This window comes from Condylura cristata, unplaced genomic scaffold, assembly GCF_000260355.1.
Source record: "Condylura cristata isolate star-nosed mole 26May11 unplaced genomic scaffold, ConCri1.0 scaffold00016, whole genome shotgun sequence".
Taxonomy (NCBI): Eukaryota; Metazoa; Chordata; class Mammalia; order Eulipotyphla; family Talpidae; genus Condylura; species Condylura cristata.
The window spans coordinates 42,779,535-42,802,085 of NW_004567117.1; the positions used below are offsets into that span (position 1 = coordinate 42,779,535).

The window sequence follows — 22,551 nt, forward strand, 5'->3', positions numbered from 1 at the left end:
GCATCCAGTGGAAGCTGATAACCCGCTGCCACCTTCAGCTTCAATTCACCTTGACGGGGCTGTATCTACCGATGTCAAATGAGCAGACATCTTAGAGCTCATGCAAAATCTCTTGACTGGAATAAGCCCCATTTTAAGAACTCGCGTTCATGCATTACTCCTCACTGCTACTGTTAACATCGACCACATTCAATCCCACTGATGTTTCATTCAATCGTTCTTTATCTTTCCTAAACGACTTTGTTTTTACTAAATCCTTGTAAGGCAGGAATGTGGGACAGAAGAGTCGCTCTTTTCCTTTCCCTGAGGAGGGGTCAGTGTCCGGCATGGTTGGGTTACTATCTGACGTGGGATGTGAGGATGACTGGCAGGAAGTCTGCTTGCTATGCACTAGGCAGCCTATCATTGTTTACTGTTGTTTGATGTTTCATTCCCACATGAGAGGAAACATATTTGAATTTAAACCATGGTTTCTGAAACACACAATGTTCAGCTAAGGATAAGGAATACCAATCTGCCTACAGGTACCTAGAAGAACACTGCAGAGCAAATATTCAATTCAACCCTCACGGAGGGCCACTTGTCTCTCAAAAACATGGGACTGAACAGACGACAACAAAGGAAAACGCTAGAGTGCATAGAAGGAATAGAATTAGTTTGCAATTCTCATTTCTTTCTCAAATGACAAAAGAGGCATGTCCATTAAATTTAAACAGATATACACAGTTGTCATTGGAAAGCTCTCTCCCTCTCTCTAAAGAAGCCTGGGTCAATAATGTCTTTATTTTTTAAATTCTGGTCACTTAGTGGTCAAGGATGAACATTATCTGGAAAGAAAATAGTTTATTCTTTTATTTTCTGATACCATAGGATAGTTAATAAATATTCCAAAACAGATATCTCATAACACATCACCGCTTTTTTTTTTGTTGTTCTTTTATTTTAGAAACAAGCAAAATGGTATTTTAGATAACTAGGAAAATACTGTATAAAATAAAAGATTGTTTTAATATATATGCAGCTTCATGGAAGTGCTTTGAAAAAATTTTGAATTTCTTTAAAAGGCTTTATTTCTGCCCTCCCCATTTTTCATAGTTAGCATTAAAAAATGCATCAGTGAGACTCACACAGAACAAGCTTGTAAGGTCTCACATAGACTGACATCATGAACTTTATAATGTTCACAAAGCATTTTGCACTAGTATTTGTCAATATAAGTTTTACAAATCTTATAATCTTGATGTCCATATAAAGGTAGAAGGGGAAATTGTTACTTCTATGTGCCAATCTAGTGATTATGCAACATCTAATTGCTTTATGTTCTGTTACTTTAAGATTCATTTAAGAGGTGAAGGTGACGAATAATCTAGGTGCCAATTCTTAAGATTGTTTTTCTTTTTCAATGTGTTGAAGGTGCATTACTAAATACTCAGCACCCTCAAATTCCCTTTACCCTTTATTTTGGTTGTTATTTTTTAATCAAATAAAAGCATCTACTTAATTTATATTTTACAGTATTTGTTTATAAACTCATTCTGTTATACCCCTATATCTATATGTAATTAATCAGTAAGTTTTCTCTACATTAATATTTTAAAAATGCTCACGCCTCTTTTGTTATAGAAGACACATTCTCAATAGACCAGATCATTTTCACAGGGTCACGGTACAGAGAGTTTTTAAATGGTAGTGACATTTATTTGAAATTGAGATTCATTTGTTTTGCTACGTCAGACACAGTGACTATTAAGTTATAGGGAAAGTCCAAGTGTTGTTCTTAGGATGTTTATACTTACATATTACTTTATCTTTGCCATCATAATGAATTAAAATAAAAAATAATTTAAATGTGATGACTTCTTCCATAGAATGACAAAATATAACATTTTATTCTATTGACGAAATAAATATTTACTGTTAAATCCCTAATTTTAGCAGATATTTTTAAACATTGGAGAAATTTGGATGTGCACAACTTGAATTTTAGATATTTGCTGTAAAAAAAAAAGAATCTAAAATACACAGGCTCACAATGTAAGAACAAATAATTAATAGAGCTAAATAAATCTTAGTTTTGTAATTTTAAAGGAGGAGGAATATATAGCAAAAATTGTTCTGTGGCATAGTTCAGATATCAACAATTTATGCAGGTTCTTACCTGACCAGGGTTCGCATTTTCACAAACAAAAGTCCTATAGTATTCAGAGAATTCAGGAGCATGATCATTAATATTAAGAACTTGCACATACACAGGGACTTGAGATATCTGCTGAGTGTTGTCTGCAAGTTGAATGAGGGAATGAAAACACAGAGCATTAGTGCTGTGCTGGGACAGGCTTGGGAGAATACCACCAGAGGCTCTGTGGCACACTTTTAATCTCCTTGAATTAAAGCTATCTGAGAAAAAAAAAAAAAAAAACAATAAAACCTAGAAATAATGTTTTTACTTCTCTCAATTCAACTAATACTTATGTGTGTCTTTCACCTGCAGAAACTGATGAAGGAGCATGTAGAAAAGATAGGCACGTGGACACCTTTTTAAAATCCGGGAGCTGTAGGAGTACATCTGAGGGACCTCGTTTCATCGAAGGCCATGTCCCAAGCTGCATACTTACCACTTGTCATAAAAGTAAGGAAATTTTAGTTTTCCTTTGGGTAATACCAATTAACAAACACAACGGTCACCCCAACTACCTAGTGAATGTAGAATGAACTATGACAGATGGTGTCTTCCTACTTAAAGGGTAGTGATTGCTTCTCTTGAGAACACGCTCATACAGACCTGAATCTTCGTGACCACTAAAGGCTAGACCTCCCCAAGATGCTCAGAGGAGCCTCACCAAAACATTCAAAATGGCCTTTTCCAAGACATGGCACTTTAGCAAGTCTATTATTTCAAGTGAGGTCGATCGACATTCTGCAGGCTTACGGGAGAATTTACCTCTCTGTTAACTAACTAAATGAATGGGAAAATTGACTTATTCAGCATCACTGTCAAACATGCAATTACAGAGCATCTGGTCTTCTTTGTGAGTCAACCTCTTCTCTTTCTCCCTATGCCCCAGGCATCTCTTATATTTCTTAACTCAAAATATGTACCACTAATTTGCCTTTTGACTTTGGAATCTGCCTGTCTAAATACAGTTTTTTTTCTTTTTTTTTTTTAATCCCAGTAACCTGTCTAATGTACTCCAAGAAGAACCTAGCAAAATTTCTTCTCCACCCAACATTGTCTAAAAATGGTGGCAATTACTATCTTGGCAATTTCTTAGTGGATTTCCTGTGAAGCATATATTCTGGTTCTGCTTTTTAATTATTCCACCATGTTGGGGATTTTTTGACTTGCAATGAGGTTTTCTATGTAATCACATTTCCTGAACAAATGGCAAATTTCAATTAATTAAATATTAAAATGCATAATGCTTATTACCTAAAAAAAATGCATGACCTTTCAACAATGCCATTAGAAATGATCATTTTGAGATTTTCTTCTATTTTGTTACATTCAGGGTGAAACAGATTAAACAATATGAAAATATGTTTCTAAATATTTTACAATTTAATTATTAGAATAATTTATGCACATCATATTTTTCACCATAGAACAATATTTTGCTTAAGTAAGTAAAATGGAGAAGTCATTCCAGGTACAAATAAATTAGTGAGAAAGTCATTAAAGTTTTTTATGATTTTTTCTGAAAAATCTGTCTAATATTAAGCTCCAATTAAGCCTTTGGCAAGACTATTCAAAACAAACACATATCTTCAGAGACTCATTTTAAAGTGGTTAGTATTTTTCTTCACATAGCTGGCATGCTGATAAATTGTTTGGTGCTTAGTTTGGGAAGCTTTCCAAGGAAAGACTTAAGTATTATAAGCTTCATTTGCTGGTAAAACAATCAGCAAAACTATTAGGCAACCAACAGTCTTCAAGGTGCTTCCATGAGACAAGTATGTTTGCAACAATTTTATGTGGTGCTGTTTTCCATGGTTTGGGTGGCTGGTTCATGGCACAATTCATTGATCAAACAATCGGTTTCACATTGTCATGATAGTAAAAATATTGGACCCTAACAACTACTCTTACAAAATTGTACTACAATGAGTTTTGCTTCCAAAAAATATTCAAGGCAGAGAAAAGAAATGCAAGATCCTTGGTTACTCAGTGTTATAGAAACTTGTTCGAACCAGCTTTCCCTTCAAATGAAACAAGTATTTTCAAAATGACATCTTTAAAGACTAGTTCAACTCAACCCACTAACTTTGTGGGTTTCTGCAACTGCCTACCTGGCTATGATAATGGGAATATCAGATCTCCACACAAAATTATTTTTCTTAAAAAAATATTTATAGAGAATCAAGAACAGGACTTCATGAATTGCTTAATTTCTCTACTTGACAACATCTCTAAACACCTATTCCTGTCATAGTGATTAACTTCTGAACAGCAACTATCCTGCAACCCAAATATTTGTATGACTATTTTTGATCCACATTGTGACACAATTTTCTTTCACTGTTTTGAATAAAAAGGCAATCAAAACACTTCATTTTCTCTAGCGATCTTCAGAATATCTCCCTGATGAATTAATGAGTCAAATTAAGTTTAAGTTATCCGGAAAACTTTCCATATCAATCACTTATTTATATTTTTTCTAATCATTCAGAAATGTAAGACTGTCTAGGAATACACATAATAAGTTTTAAAGATATTGTTATAAGACACATTGTCCTACTTCCAATTTAACAAAAGTAATTGATACACTCTTACAGAAACACAACCTTATACTTAAACAAGTTCATTGTGAATAATCATTTACATTCTTTATGTAGCATGCTCTTTTAATAGTTCAAACTATTTTACAGGAAGCACATTTTTTAAAGCTGTCCAGTTTTCCCTTGAGCTGAGTTAAATTCCTTTACTCAATAGTTTTGTAAATACTGACATTATAAATAATTTGTTCTCAGAATTCCCCAATGAATAAAAGCTTCTTGCTTTTCGAATAAACATCTTTGTGTTTTCTGACACCAAAAGCCTTGATTTTTTTTTCTACTGCAATAGCCAGCAACATTATTCCCTTGTAACATCTGCTCCCCCATCCTCTATTGTTTAGTTAAATGGAAAATGCAAAACCTAGATCCAGTCCTCCTGTAGCGTTTCCATAGAGCTATTCAATCCAGGACAAAAGCATCTGGAAGAGCCATCCCCACCCCCTACCCCCAAACACACATATCACCAGCCAACTGCTCCATAATGTGAGGACTAAGAGATCTGTTTTAATACTTTCAAAAAATAAAGCAAGAAAACAAGATTATTATAATTCTATATACAATTAGTTATATGAAAGAACGTGCTTTCAAACATCTTAGATTAAAATTTTAAATTTAGGTCTCTGCTGTATGACACTAAATCTTGCAACTAGTAAGAATTTTGTTAACTTTCTACGTTTTGTTATATCTCTTCCAATCAGTCTGAATCAATAGCATCATGTAATAACTGAATGGTAAATTTGAAGACATTATCCTGATGATTTTACAACTTGAAAAATCTGAGATCATCTGCTCAGACCAATAAAAACTGGTTTTATTGATTATTGATTTAATTGTCAGCCTAGATGACACTGTGAATTTAATTTGAATATGTATTAACATTTTTTTGATGCACAGACAACCAATAGTTTAAAGTTTTCATATTCCTCGCATTTATTTCACTTGAATCTTAATACTTCTATGTGCTTGTAATTTAAAAGTATATACTGGAGCATCATTTTGACCCTACTCTCTAAAATCATCTCTAATATCATCTTAGAAGTGACCTAAGATACAGGAATTATACTTTTGAAGTCTGGAGTAGCATCCTCATAAGCTCACAGTCTATCAATTAGACTTAACCTGATTATTGGTCAATTTTTAAATATTTTAAACTTAAAATTTTTATTTCCATTCTCTGGCTTTACTATTTGAATAGTAGTTTAATAAAGCATGATATTAACTAAATATTACTCTAAATTAAAATTTTTGTTCTAAGGGAATAATCCCCATGAAATAAGTTTTATGTATGACTTATTTCCATCCATAACTATTTTTTAAGAGTAGATATGTTTTTCAAAAGACCTTCTTTTTCCAATAAACTCTAAACCTCAAAGGAACCCACTGGAAAATATATAGATAATTATAATAATACCAGCTAGAGGAAATTTGGTAAGAAATATATTCAATAAGGTATTGTAAAAGCATATACGACTTCACGTGAAATGAACAGTTTCATATTTTTTCCTAAATGACTTTACATTATTTATTTCTATTTTCAATTGAAATGTAAATCACGTACACCATTACATTAGGTTTCCACCCTGATCTGACATTTATATATAGCATGAAATAATCACCCAATAAGACTCACACGTCTTGACGATTTTTTAAATTTGCAGTATCATGTTGTTGCCTAAGAACCCCATGTGTATACTTTGCCCTCCTAACTTATTTTATAATACAAATTGTTACTTCTCTTCATGATGTATACTTTTTGCACTGGATATCGTTATTGTGAAAATATGGCAAAACCATATGTGGTACTGAAGTGATTACTTACATTTTTCTGTGGCTGAAACACTTAGGTTGTGCCAAGCACTAATCTCCCGATCAAGAGAGTTAGTTGTGATGATGGTGCCATTGTCATCAATTCTGAACACCTTGCTTCTGGGGATAGAATACCTGCACCAAGAGGGAAATACCTCCTGTTGTCATAATTTTCTCTGTGTAGCAGTGATATCACAAGCTTCTTCTTAAGCAATGACAAGTCAATAAATCTATGTGCCGCATAATCAATGCATCGTTGCATAACTTTTAGTAAGGTACATTCATATATTCAAGACTCACCCTGATGGAGACTGGAAAATAAACACTAAGGTGACATAGATTTAATCGATGTATGATAAATCTAAACACATATCACTCATTCTCATTCCTGAGAGAGACATTTAACAGGTGAATGACTAGGTTAAAAAGAAATGCCAAAATAAATGATAATAATAAATTTTAAAAAACCAACAGCCAACTATAAATCAGAGCCATTGTGCAGGGCTTGGGGAAGGAGAGGGGTCAAAACAGGAGAGGGACAGGCGCAAGGGACTGCGGTGATGGTGCGATGTGTGTGGGGGGATGTTATTGGACTACACTAGCGGGAGAAAGCAAGCATTGCACAAAATGAGCAATGATGTAAAATATATATTAATTAATTAATTGAAAAAGGAAGTGGCAAAATGCCATGTGTAAAATGAAACAGTGCCCAAATAAGTAGGAGTAAAAAGGGATGCTTGTGAATGTCTCCCCACTTCAAAGTTTACTAATAACTCCTTGGCCTACATAGCTAGAACTTTTTTTTTTCCCCCCAAACCATTGCTTGATAAGTCTGTGCATTAAAGGACAGATATTTTATAGGTAACATAAGAGCACTGCTTGTTTTTGTTTGTTTAAAGGAAAAAAAAAGTTTGATAATATTTAATAAGAACTAAAGTCTCTATATAAAAGATGATAGATCTAAGGTGTTATTGGGTCACACATGGAAAGAAGAAACCAGGTAATAAAATTCTGTCAGGCAGAAGTCTAGAAAACGATCTCAAATTCCACAATGAAAGAAGTCTTTGAAGTACTCAGCATGTCTTATCTGCTTGCAAATGATTAATAATAAAAATTAAAGAAGAGTAATAGCTAGGGATCAGTGATAACTTCTCATTGCACATACATTCCCAAAGACTTTGATGAGACATCAATGAGGTTTGCCATAATTATGTGGCAAAAGATGAGAATATTTTAATCTTCAATTGACAGGTCTCTAAAAATATCACACTAATTTGGAGCTTGGCATTCAGAGAAGAATTAAAATAGAAATTACAGAAAATTAAGCTTTAGAGGAGTTCAGTTTTAACTATTTAAAACTGCTTTTAAGATATCTTTGTAATCAATTCACTTATATAAAGACAAATAATCATATTTCTTAAGGCATTTACTGACAAAATGAGATTTTGGATATTAACAGTTAATTTTGTATAAAAAAATTAGAATCTACTCTGGTTCTGTAACACATCACCCCAACTAACACCAGTCAAAAGTAAGACAAGAAATCATAGTTTCTAATAATATGAAGCATCCACTAAAATTAGGAAGCAAAGTCTAGGTTACAATTAAAATCCAGGCCCTATGGAAAAGTATAAAATAAAGCAAAACTGACACAGGACTCCAGGCAAAGCAGAAATGCTAGACACCTTGACACCTTCATGTGATCGTAACAATATTGTGAAACATGTATTATTTCCTTTGGCCTTTTCTAGAACCACTGATTCTGATCACGCAGATAGCTCTGACCATTTAATGTTTCCCATTCTGAATTATACATATATTCATTTCAAAATGGTAAGCTAATTAAAATATTTATATTCCAACACTAAGATATATTTTGCCTTTACCTTTATTTTTTTAAAAATAGGAGATCAACATCAGAAAATAAATACAGAACTGTTATTTTGCTATCCATCTCATCTACCTTAACTGCATTTACCACTGGTAATTTTCCCAGTTAAAAACATGTTTTGAAATAATTTTAGACTTACAGAGATGTTGTAAAAATCGTGCAGAGAGTTTCCATATGGTCTTCACCAGCTTCTCCTGGTGTTACCATCTAATATTAAGCCATGTATTATTACTGTATAAACACTGAGAAATCAATTGCTATAATGCACACACTAAACAGATTATATTTGGGATTTTTGCATTTATGTATTTTCCAGGTTTATGGTTATGGATCTATGGTTGGTGAATATTATATGTGTGTGTGTGTGTGAGTGTGTGTGTATTATTGGACACCATGAACTTTTAAGATAGTCAAAATGATGGTCTAATATTTTTATATATTGTGAAAACATCATAGTCAAATGAATTAGCACATCTATTGCTTCCCAGAAATACGTTTTAGATGTTGTGAGACAACATCTAAAAGTTACACTGTACTGTATATTAGATCTCCAAAATAAAGCCACTTATTACACTTGGAGCTCACCAGTTTTCAACTAAAGTTCCTTTTGTATTTTACGAAATCGCCTAATGAGACATGCACATGGCATGCCGTTTCCCCGTCTCTGCAGTTCTCAGTCTCCTTGCTCCCCTGTCCTAGACTCTTTAGAAGAACACTGTTCATTTTCATAGAATGCCCATCCGCTTCGGAGTGTCTGATTCTTTCTCATGAGAAAACTGTTACTTAGTATGGCAAGAATGACAATGAAACATGTGCCCTCTTTGGGCATCATATCAACTGGTACTGATGTTCATTGTAGGCTGCTAATGCCTGAAGAATTTGGTCACTTGATTAAGGTCGTCCTTCTGTAATTAACAAAGTACTCAGAGATATATCTTGATAATTTAATATCCATTAATGAAACACATCTACAACAACTGCCATTGTCATGCACTTATATGAGCAATTTGCTAAAAGTGTGGCACAATGGTAACTGTGTGAAAAGATATGTTAATTAGCTTGTCAGAAGAACAACTTCACTATGAAATTATATTGTGATGTACATCATAAATAAACACACCTTTTATTTTCAACTTTGAAGGACAGTTTGAGTGATACTGAACTCTGGTAGCCACACCCTCACATGATATCCTAGTTTATTATTATTTTAATTATAAATGTTTTCATGTTGTGACTGTTGAACTTCCAACAAATGTGTTACATTAAAAAAACAATGACCTGTCTCAGTCATATCAGTTTCAACCCATGAATTTATTCTGGGTAGTTAATGGGTCATTGTGAAATGCACCAAATACTTTTCTGTATACACTGCCTAAATAGTAACAGCCTTGGACATCAGGAATGGTAGCACCATTGCTGGGCCCTTTCAATGTATTACTCACTCCTTTTTACTTTTGAAAACACAGATAACCAGTAGCCCCTGCAATGTGGTTAGAAGCATCACTCCAAAGCGCTTCCATTGCATCTGTCTGTGTTCTCCAGGAGAGTCTCACTGTTTTCTTTTTTCAAGGACCCTGGCCCAGGGCAGAAGCTGTTCCTCACTCCAGTGGCCCTCGCTCAAATTCCACTATGTTTGTGCTTCTTAATAAGGTCACAACTGAAGTAAGGCATGTTCAAGCCTCAACAGGGCTTTTTGGATAAACAATTCCACCCAGAAGGTAATTTTAATTTTTCCTTGGAAAAATGCTGAAGAGTAGAATTTGGGGCATATGTTTAATGTCTGTTTAATTTCATAGCAATCTTGTATCCTCCTACTTTGATGAACTCACTCTTTATATCTAGGTTTTTATTTTTATTTTTTGGTAAATGCCCCAAATTCCTTTCTTTCCAATCTGTTTATATATTGTCTCTTTTTCTTGCTTATTACTCAGGTTAGGACTTCAATATTATGTTGTTTTGGACTGATGAAAGAATATACCTTTAGGGACTACACTTCTTAGGGAAGAAGGGCTGGGTCATTATTATGTGTAATTGCATGTTTTTTAGTAGATACTATAGCAAATCCTCTCCTCTATTTATTAATATGTTGAGGACTGCTTTTTAAAAACCATGCATGAATTTCAAACATTATAGATTGTTTTTCATACATTTTGACATAACTGTACTTAAAAAAATCTGTTAACATGGCAAATTTTACTGAAAACTTTTATATGTACAAACATTCCTACATTCCTTTTATGCATTACTGTTTTTTTTAATAGTTGGCCTAATTATTCTTTTGTAAAAACTTTTTCATCTTGTTTGTGAGTTGGTCTGCGTTTGTGACTGTTCAACTTCCAATAAATCTGTTACATTAAAAATCTGTTACACCTCACTTTGCTTATGACATGTTAGTATATTTTTCCCACAATAACTGAGGACAAAACACAATTACCTATGATTTCCATTGCTTTCTGCAAGTGCTACGAAGTGTTAAAGAATAGATATTATCAAACTAAACTTGAAATTGAAATGATTTACCATATTTTCTGGATATTTTATTTAAAAAAAAAAGCAGCTTCCTGAAGTTCATAACTACCTCATATACATTTACTCGCTGTTAAGACATACTTTGAAAATTTCTTAAATCAGATTATACCACATGCAAAAGAAACAAAACAAAAACTGCCATCCTAATATCTGAAAGGAATCTTATTTAAATCTTATTTTAATCTTAATTTTAGTATAAAGCTGAAGATTATTACCAAAACATTTGACATAAAATAAGTAACCAAACAGTGATACAAGAAAACACATGGTCTCTGTTACTATGAAGGTGTGGTACACTAATTTGTTTCATGTACTTGTAACATTGTTGCTTGCAATAAACAATCATTTTTATGATTGTAAAAACCATACCATGTTTTGTTGGCAAAGCATTCACCATTAATCGCCTAAATTACACCACTTAGATTAAATATTTAAATTGTTTCCAACACTATAAATGATAATGCAAGATACTATAATAAACAAATTAATCATTAAAGCATTTTTGTAATTATATATTCTTTACTATTCTCAGAAGAATAATGAATAGATTAATACTATTTGAATATGCTATTTGAAATATCTTAACATAAATACTGGAAAATAATTGTCTAACTATATATGTAGTTATATATAGTTATAATTATATATTACCGACAATTTCCTTTTATATATATATATATGCATACACACACACACATATATATCATTATGTGCTTCCTTTTATCATTGTGTCCATAGATATATGTTGCATATAAACTTTCATTCATTACTTATTTCCCTATATATGTTACTAAAATTACATTCCTAAATAAAAACTATAGCTACAGATTAGAAGGGAGAGTTTTGTGACTAGGAATTTTAGTAAGCAGCAGAATTCCTTAGTCTCAAAATTTGACAGAAACTCTTTCCCTGAACCAGTTTCCCCTTCAAAGAGCATCCATTGTTCAGAAGCTTAATATACACATCAAAGTTTGTATAGGTCTGTGGCCTTCTGGGTGTGGAAAACATGACCAAGGGAAGATAGCAAAAAAAAAAAAAAAAACATGCAACGGATTTTGGTTTTCAGTTTTCCCGTATCTACACAGATAACTGAAATAAAAAAGCTAAAATATAGTACTTGGATATAGAGCTACTCTAGTAGCAAATATTCCCTAACTGTGGAGCAACAGTTTATTTCTGAATGGACTCCTTTCCTTTTTAGTCCTTTATGTGGAATCCTTAAAGGCTTTCTCAATTTTTAAAATTCATTGCAATTACATAGTTTGAAACAAAACATTTGCGATTTCATATATACGTAATGGCCTTTTCCCTGCATATTCTTATTCCAACTAATACAGTGGATTGTAAGGAATTTTGCTGGCCATCGTCTATTTTTTGCATATTTTAATCGCCTTTCTCTAAATATTAACCAATAAAGAGTAGGATTCTGTTTCAACTTATTTCAATTTTGTAAGCATCATATAAATGTATATATTATAGTTTATCATTGCTATATTTGTATAAAATTTCAAATTTAAGCTAGTCTATGTTCCTGGGTGAATTATTGCAGTGCTGATCATGGGAACATACCCAATAGGCGATTTCCTCAGATCCGGATCTGTGGCAGAGACTACGCCTACAAATGACCCATGTGGGCGTCCTTCGTAAATTTCAAATAAGTAATACGGGCGGAGGAAAACTGGTGGTTCGTCCTCATCTGTGACCTGGACCTTAATGACAGTGGTGGAAGGTTCCACGTGGTATTCCGTGAGCTGTGCGTCAACATGACGGTTTCTAACTTTTGCTCTAATGCGATAGTGGTTCTGGTACTCAAAATCCACTTTCTGCAAAGAAATATAGTGGATACAGAAGAAATAAATTCAGAAATACAAGGCAATTTCAGTAATAAATGAAAAAAAAATCTCAGTTGTTATTCAGATTTACGTTTTATGTACCGTAACCATTAAGCATTTATATAGCATTTATATATCAAATCCCTGTTGTGTGTGTGTTTAAAAATGCTTGCAGATAAGAACTATACATATTTAATATAAAACTATTTTTCTGGACAACATTTCTTATAGAATTAAGAATTTTGTTATTTAAGATCTCTTCAAAATGTCCTTCAATTGATTTTTTTTTATTTTTCAACATATAACTCAAGATAATCTGTAGTAGCTAACAGTGCCTTCTCTAAACTCCTTTTCTACCTAAACCACACATACTAGGTTCTCATTCCAATTAATGAAACAAAAGCTAACTATAGAAAATTAATTATATGTATTTCTGACTTGATCTTACACTATTCAGCTAAGGAAATAGTTGTAATACAGTTACCTTTTTTAATGTAACTATTCCTTCTTGGGTCTCATTATCAGTAATGATGTCAAATGTCTGTGAATTGTCTTCTTCCATGCTATAATCCAATTCTGCGTTCTCTCCTATATCATTATCAGAAGCCATGATTTTTCCTATAGAAGTGCCAATGGGTGCGGATTCAGAGACCGTCAGGCGGTATAAACCTTTAAAAAAAAATCAAGATATTTTGCATAACTAAGTAACAAAAAAAATATTCCTGATTATAACTTAACCCTTCACTTATGGACCATTGGGAAACACCTACACTTTCCACTAGACACTTATTCTAACACACTCTCTCTCTACCGCATCCTCAAATAGATAACAAGGGAAATGTTCAAATTGCAAAAATCTGGGGATGGAGCTTCATGCCACTCTTGGGGCTCACAGTATGTGCTGCCTTTAAAACCAACGCCATATGCTGTTTTTACTTTTCACATTTTTCATAAACGAACATCATCTTCTGATTTCATTTGGTTAAGGGAAACATACTAAAGTAGGGTTTAAGTAAAAAAGGGAAGTAGCATTATGTGAACTTTAGAAAAGTGGGAGATACCTGTATGAATAGTTAAGTTATTATGAGAATTGAAGACGCTGTCTACTTACTTTCTTTAAATATAGGTTTATTGTCATTTACATCAGAAAGCTTAATTAACACACTTGTTGTTCCAGACAGTGCTCCAGGCAGACCAATCATGTCTTTGGCTTGAATAATTACCCAATACTCATCTTGAAGTTCTCTATCCATTTTAGAAGATATTCTTATGACTCCTTTAAAAATGTAACAAACTTCAGTTATTATTTTATTATTAACCACGGTATCTTCCTAGCTAGGGTAATTTTTAAGAATTCAACCAATAGTCATTCTTTGACAGACTCTGAGTCATCTGTGTTAGATGGTGCATTGGAGAACATAATGTAAAAGTAACAATTAAACACATTACTCTGCCGAGAGTTGAGTAGACACATCAATACCATGGACACCAGTAGACCCTTAATGAAAATCTATCTCAAGTTAATCCAAAGATAAGAGAAGAAATATTTTTTTACTTCTTATTTATTTATTTCTGTCTTCTGTCATACAGATTCAGTGTGCAACAATGAAATTTTCCCCTAAACTTTGAAGAAAAATATTTATTATGGATTAAATGTACAAATTATAACACCAAATTTAGGCAACAAGCTTGGTGTGCTTGGCGCATATGTGATGTGAAAATATTAATAAATCATGATATATGAAGAAGGGTTGGTTTTTGAATTACAATTATTTGAAACCTACATGCATGTGTATATGTATGTATTCCAATTCAACTTAGACCACCAGGGTGCTGTAATAAGTGTCTTCTTTCTATGAAATTGCAAAAATTAATTTTCACTAAAAAAAAAAAAATAAACTAGAGAAAATGGTACATGTGTGAGTGAAATATAATTCTCACAATTTTGGGAACACATAACACTTGTTATAAGAAAGAGAACAATCTATAAGCATGTCTAGGAATAAATGTCCACTAAAATAACTGTGATGTGTGTTAAAACAAAACATTGAACCACATTGTGATGGATTGTAAGTGTGGTACAAAGAGTTTCATAATCACTGATTATTATATGAATTGCTATGTAAACCACTAAATAGATGCTGCTAGCATCTATGTACAACTCAAGAGCAAATTGCATTTCATATTGGTAGAATAACATTAGAATTTTGGGAATTAATATCCAAAGAGATAGAGATCATTTAAGTAGTAAGTGAGGGGACCATAGAGGTTTCACTCCCTACGGGTAGGGGTTTCAATTAACATTGCTACTTTATTTTTAACTTGTCTTCTTACCTCCAGAATCATCAAAGGACATGTAGTCTCAGATCATCTATTCACACTAAAGCTTCCCCCTGCAGTGTTAGGGTTGTGAATTGTTTTTGCTGCAAGTCCACCTCTCTTCCATGAATGTAATTAATAGTTTCAGCAAACGTGTTCGATATAATGTAAAGTCAGCAAAGTTTTGGGGAAAGACGGGGTTTAACATGATGAAGTCCAGTATGGCCTAACATGTGGGCTATTCCTCAGGTAATCCGATTTCTATACTCTCCCTCTCTGCTTTTTCACACTGTTCTCTAATTAGTTTCCACACTCTCCCATCTTAGAATTTCCCCTATGTTCTTCTCATACTGTAAAATGTTCCGTTCTTAATCACCTTGGCCATAGTCTCTGGTTTCAGTATATTCTGCCTTCAACACAATATAATATAGCCCTCACTTTTATTTTATAGATTTATTTATTTATATATACAGAACTGGGGTACAGGCCAGAGGTGGTGAGAGGACTAACCAGAGACAGAGTGGAGTCAGAAAAGGCAGATCCACAAAGTATACTGCTGAGGGGAGCAGTGGGGAGAAGTCTGTTGCACCATGTGGGTCAGTTCCCTGGCCAGAGATGGAACTCATGCTGAGGCAGCTATTGCTAGATTCCTAGTGTTGCACTTTAACCCGTTGTGCCTCCAGGGAGGACCTATGAGTTCTTAGAAAGGGAAATATGTTACAGGACTACTTTTGAGCATAATAGTTCTTTGTAATATAATTCTTATATTCAGTTACATCAAATCATTTTTTTAATTGCATAAAATACTCAACTGGTAAATGGAAAAGGAAAATAGACATATAAATATTGTATTGTATTGATTTGAATTAAAAAAGCAGAACTTAAAAAAAAAAACTGTATGCCTCAGACCACTTTATTTACAAACTGTGAACCCTGATTTAATCTCATTCTATTGGTATGCAGGTGTACCTCTGTGGCTTTAATTTGCATTCCCATGATGACTAATGAGGTTGAACAGCTTTAATAAGCTTGCAGGTTTTTTGTATGGCAATTTGTTGTCAATTGCTTATGACTGTGTCTTCCCCATATTTTTTATTGCATTGTCTGTCTTTTCCTAATTGACTTGTAAGAATCTTTATTTATATTATACCCCAAATGCAAACAATGTGGTCTATGCACGGAATAGCCAATCTCTCAACTTTAGAAAAAACAACTAAAGTACTAACAACATTATTTAAAATCTCAACACATTATTTATTAACACAGAGATTGTATGATTTCACTCATACATGGAATCTAGTAAACAATCACAGAAGCAGCTATTATGCATATGTGTATGCAGAGAACTTTTGTTCTGACATTTACCTACTTGGAATCATGCTGCATTTTACTTTGTTTGATTCAGAAATACCTGTTGTTGGTTCAACGGAGAAATAAGGTTGACCTTGGAGCAAGCTATAGAGGAGACGTGCATTATTGCCGCTGGCAGGGTCATCAGCATCGCTTGCTGTTACCTGAATGACGAATGATCCTGAAGAGGAAATGAGTGTTAACAAGAAGTTAAGTGTGTGGCGTTACTAGGAGATGAATTCAGCTCTGTAAAGCATTCTACCTTTCATAAGCAAGATGATGATAAAGTCTAGTCCATCATCTTGCTGTGATTATAAAAGTATATAGCACTCTGGATAGGCAAGGAGAATATACCACATACCAAAAAGTCCTCAACCACATATCAATGTAGAATTATTTAAAAATTCTATATTACAAAGGTTTTACATTGTAGATCTGTGACATAATGAAACCCATTACAAGATATAATTCATGACCTCTCAAAGGCATGCTATTAATGGAGGAATCAAAAGAAACTGGAAACACTTTGTTCCAAAAATCATATTGTGACCTGTGCCTCAAGAATTATAGAGTATTCATAAAAATTAATAAGAAGTTAGTAAAAGTTGACAAGAAGGTTATTGAAATGAGCTTGAAATAATATCATATTGACTTTGAACATAATAATTTTTCCTCTTTAATTCTATTTTATAAATGGTTACTGGCTTTGAGGAGTTATTTCTTAAAGGGCAGATAATTGACAAAGTAAGCATTCTCAATAAAATTCAGTTACAAACAAAAACATTCTATGAAATGTATGCTCAAGTTAAGTATGTCTTTTAAAATAGGAGCTTTTTAAGTTTCTTCTTCTTCTTCTTCTTCTTCTTCTTATTATTATTATTATACAGTCATCCATCCTGTACACATGAGTTAGTTTCAGGTGTTTGTGAATACATTCCTGCTGATGGCAGCAACATGGATGGAATGTGAAGGCTGATGTGGGATGAAATAAGCTAGACAGTGCAAAGCAAAGACTGTGATTTCACTCATACATAGACTCTAACAAAGCTGAAATCACATAAACAAAGTGGGATGGTGGTTACCATGGGCTGGGTGTGGGAATGCTGGGGACACATGAATCAAAGGGGACACACTTGTAGAAAATGAGGAGTCTCATTTTCTACAGTCTGACACACTGTATTGTGATTATGGTCTGCAGTGCCACATTTTGGTGCTTGTTTGTACTTCAAAGTTGCTAAGAGACCAAAACTTAGTGATACTGTGGGATGTGATTGGAAGTGTTACTGGAGTAGTAACTGACATGTAACTATGAAATCAACAAGACATGCACCTTAGCTTATATGATGTTATATAACAGTTTTAACTCACATGACTGAATAGATATATGAATAAATGAATGAGTGAAGGTATATAGTCTTAAAGTAATTATGAAGACTTCTTAAGGGCCATAGATTTTATTAGTTTATTCTTGGCAAAAAATGTGTTCTTTTAACGACACTTCCATGCATAAACATCCATTTAATCCCCTCACATTTCCTCATCATGTCCTCATTTTTTTCCATCACCAGTTTCCAAAACCAGGGATATATATTACGCACAGAATTAACAAAAACATGATGCCAATCAGGTGTCTTTCAATGGGAACAATCGACAATAGTTTTAATCTCCCCTTCCTCGATTCCTTATATTGTATATTTTAAATACATACATATATATATATATATATATATATATGTGTGTGTGTGTGTGTGTATGTATGTATGTATGTATAAGGACACTTGGTGGCTAAGATAAATGTTTAAACCCTACATTCATTTTCATGCCAAGCACATGCCTACATGCCTCCTCCTTTGTTAGCAACAGCAGTGATACATGGAAATTACAATGAAAGCCACAGCTCCTTCACCAGAACAACAGCCCCCTGGCCTACGAAAATTGCTGCTTTTCATGTTGGGAACTTTGTTTACAGAATCACTCCTATTAGGTCTGTGAAGTCTCCTGGGTCACCCTGTCCCCAACAACACAGAAATCACTATGAACTGTGGCTGTTTTCTAAAATACCATGGGCACGTGCTATGGAAGAAGTTGGCATATGTTGGTGATGGCAGCATACTTGTGGAACTATTTTTAAATTTTTATTTTCATAGGAAAATTTTGAGTTTTTAAACATTACTCACAAGTAAATGTTTGTGATATAAGATATTTATAAACTATAAAAAGAGTTTTATATAAATACCTAAGGAAAATCTAGGGAGTCACTGAAAATGATCCTCACGAGTCTAGAAGATTTGCAAGTTCAACTCCTTATAAATAAGATTATAATTCATTGAGAATTATGAAGGTGTGATAGACTTCAAGGTTAGGTTTCTCACAAAAATTAAAGATGTTTTTAAGTTAAACACAAATTTGTGGCATTACTAAAATAGAAATCTAAAAAAATTGCAAATAGATTATATCCAAATTATTTTACAATATAAAAAGAGAAACTATTATTTTCCTACACTGTTTTAATTTTATTGTGCTTTATATATTATATTTTACATGCTATATTTTACATTATATATATTATTCATTTTACTTATTTTTATGGCATAAAATGCAACAATCTAAATATGACAAAGGCCATTTTAGAACTTTCTCATCAATCATTTGGTTGTGAAGGGTTAAAATTTAGTCACTGAAATAGTTAAAAGCAGGAATGCTATGGGCAGAACTGGAGGGGTTATGATAATGAAGTCAGTCAGGAGAGAGATAAATACTGAGTGTGTCACTTATATGTGGAACAGAAAAAAACAAAACAAAGGATCAGGTGAAACCTAAGCAACAGTAACTGAGAAATCTGGCTGAAGAACCGAGACTGCAGAGGGGCAGAGAGACTGCAGAGAGGAGTGTGGATGGGGACGAGGGGACTGTGGGTGCCTTGGTGGTGGGTGGGTGTGGTATGGTAACACCCATCTGAAGAGGGTCTTCCTACATATACCTCAAAATCATATATAATGCTGTAAATCAATGTTACCTCAAATAAAAAATATATAAAAGTAAGTATATTATTGGCCATGAGAACAATATGGAGCTGATAAAGGTTACCAAAGATTCAGAAATAAAATCACCCATGTAGAGAGCTCATTCCCTCAGTGATACCTCAGCTGAGCAATGGGAAGACAGTTAATAGCAATAAACGTTGGAGCATCAACCGGATGTCTCCATCCATCCACTTAACACATAACCATGGACCGGGAGTTAGCATTTGTTGGACACTGCTCACAGAAATCAGTGTAAAATAAATTGCAGATATAAATGTGACTTGTAAATATAAGATTCCAAGACCTTGAATGACAAGACTTTTAGAAAAACTGATAAAGTATAACTCACCTTTTTCGCAGGGCTTGGTATGGTTTGCAGAAAATAACTACCCAGTCTCTGCTTTTTAAGGTCATGTGAAGATAGCTCAACAAAACTTCCAGGTAAACTATGGATTGTCTTTGCCCTAATCAATCAACGGAGACTTGACTGCATATTTCACAGATAAAAAGTCTTCCTACATTCCCTCCCCTTTGATATGCTAATTTTGTGGGCAAACTAACTACCATCATTGAAAGGGAAGATTATTATCAGATAAAATTAAAAGGACAGAAGATCATTCTAAGTGAAATAAATCAGGAGAAGAGCAAATGATTTTACTCATATGTAAAGAGTCTGATGATTTCACTCATATATAAAATTTCATAATGAGAAACTAAGCAAAAAGAATTGAAAAAGCTAAACCAAAATAAACCCTAGACATATGGTTGCAGATGAGAGGCCAGTGGAGGAGGCTGGAGGGAGCTGTAGTGGTGAGTGTGGCGTAGAGACACAGAGGAGGGGTCGACTTATCCACCGGAATCATACACATTTTGGTAACCCAATGGTAATAAAAAATAAATCTAAAAATGAATATGGGCGTTTCCCTGGTGGTGCAGGGGTTAAAGACACAGAGCTCTCAAACTGTATCCAGCCACTGCAATAAGAGTTCGATTCCCACCCAGGGAGCTGACTCACATGGTGCAGCCGTCTCCCTGTTGCTCCCCTCCACTCCCCTCAGCAGTGTATTTCAGTAGATTTGCCTGTTCTGTGCTCCATTCTGTCTCTGATGAATCCTCTCAGCTCCCTCCACCTCTGGCCTGCACTCTGGTTCTTGTATGCAGAAATAAAGAAATATTTAAAAAAAGCCTAAAGTGAAAATGAATATGCAGCCTTTACACTAAGGAATTTTAGAATGAGAGTTGTTATTGAGAGATTACGTCAGCACTTTAAGTCATTAAGTGCCTCAACCAAAAACATACTCTCCTCATCTCCCAGAGTCTAATCACTTAGGCAGAGTTTCTGTGCCTTCATTAACTCATTCTTTTACTCACACAGATATCTCAAATCTCAGACACAGTGTGTGACTCCTGGCCTACTAATTAGGTCTTATATTTTTGTGTTGAGGAAAGATATATTTGCAAATGCAAGTCCAGTTTGGGAAAAACTTGATGTTTCATGATAATTTCTGAAAGTACTTGTTTTAAAATAATATCATTTCAAATATATGCAAAAGTTTATCAGTACATATAAATGAATGTAGGACTGTTGTAGGGATTTTGTTTGTTTCTTCTAATGACATGCTCAGTAACTAAGTTTAAAGTACAGGTCCAAACAGAATATTCTGTAGTTAACTATAATACAGCACAAATCTATTTTTAAAAGACAAAGAAGAATGGAGTGCCTGCATCTGTTGCTTTTTAAAGGACAAAACTGGTGGATGGGGAATTTAAGAAGCAGGATCAACTCTCAAGAACCCATCAACTATTAAGGATAAAGAAAGAAAATGAAGACTTAAAATATACTCAGGTGAAAGTATTCACATTATTCATTAACTAAATATTGAGACTGAACGAGAAGGAGAAACTACCTAGATTGTGAATCAATTTCATTAAAGCAATGTCAATGACAAACGGGCTGTTTCAGAGGAAACCATGAAACTGGTTGAAGGAGCAAAGCAGCTATGCCCAGATTTCCATATCAGGTCACATTTCTGATAGCAGCTGACCAGCTTGTGCGGGCTCTTTCCTCCCAAAGGGAAGCTATAAAAACTGCTCATTGATTTTGATGTGATTCCAAACAAAGCCCAGATCCCGAAAGGCTCTGCAATGGGATGTATTGAATCCCACTGATTGACAATGTAATACGCACATGTCTCTCAAGTTGTGATGCACATTGAGAGCCAAATATTGCACAGACCAAATCAGTGCTTTGTAATCTCTATAGACTCCACCACAGTGAGATGTGCACATGATGGCATGCTGCAATTACTGCATCATTCACATTCTTATCTGTCCCTGGGCTCACTCTGCAAAAACCCTGTTTTGTACTCCTCTTCATGTAAAAATCTGCCCCAGTTGCTCTCAATTACTATTTTGGTCTCCTACTTCACTGACAAAAATAACAGCATCCACTAATTAACTGGTTAATTATCAATGTGTTAAATTATCTGAATCTGGCTCCTCTAATACCCTGCATTTCATGGCCCTTTCCCTTCTCAAAAATAGTTCTTCAGTAGTTATATCCTTTTTTTTTTTTTATTTTGCTTTAAAAGCACTTTCTTCATGAGTTGCTCCCTACAGTATATAACTGTTACTAAATTTCCCATATTAATAAAAAATAAAATAGGGTCCTCCCTCGTGGTGCAATGTGTTAAAGCGCAGCCCAAGCCACCTGCAGTCGCTTCAGTACAAGTTCGATCCCGGACCCGACGGTGACCCAACATGGCACAGCGGATCTCTCCTGTCTCGCCCACCGCTCCCCTCAGCAGTATACTTTGTCGATCTGCCTGTTCTGCTCCCCACTCTGTCTCTGGTGAACCTCTTACCGCCCCTGAATCTCTGGCCTGTACCCCCATTCTGTATGTATAAATAAATAAATCTTTAAATAATAAATAAAATAATGATAAACAACAACCACAAATCCCTTTTGCTTTCATCTGTCTCAACCTAGACCTCACAGGGCTATATGTGTGCACACACACACACACAC

The 22,551-nt window shown here is 34.1% G+C and overlaps 1 protein-coding gene across 3 annotated transcripts in view; it reads right to left on the minus strand.

The window, feature by feature from the left end:
* Nucleotides 1-22,551, minus strand: part of CDH19 (cadherin 19, type 2) — a 52,194-nt gene that overhangs the window by 11,575 nt on the left and 18,068 nt on the right. For all 3 annotated transcript variants that reach the window (XM_012725892.1, XM_004683962.2, XM_012725893.1), the window contains exons 4-9: nucleotides 16,562-16,681; nucleotides 13,943-14,107; nucleotides 13,316-13,500; nucleotides 12,569-12,822; nucleotides 6,593-6,714; nucleotides 2,159-2,280 (exon numbers count right to left, since the gene is read on the minus strand). In XM_012725892.1, the coding sequence (XP_012581346.1) occupies nucleotides 2,159-2,280; nucleotides 6,593-6,714; nucleotides 12,569-12,822; nucleotides 13,316-13,500; nucleotides 13,943-14,107; nucleotides 16,562-16,681 (968 nt within the window). The remainder of the gene's footprint in view (nucleotides 1-2,158; nucleotides 2,281-6,592; nucleotides 6,715-12,568; nucleotides 12,823-13,315; nucleotides 13,501-13,942; nucleotides 14,108-16,561; nucleotides 16,682-22,551) is intronic.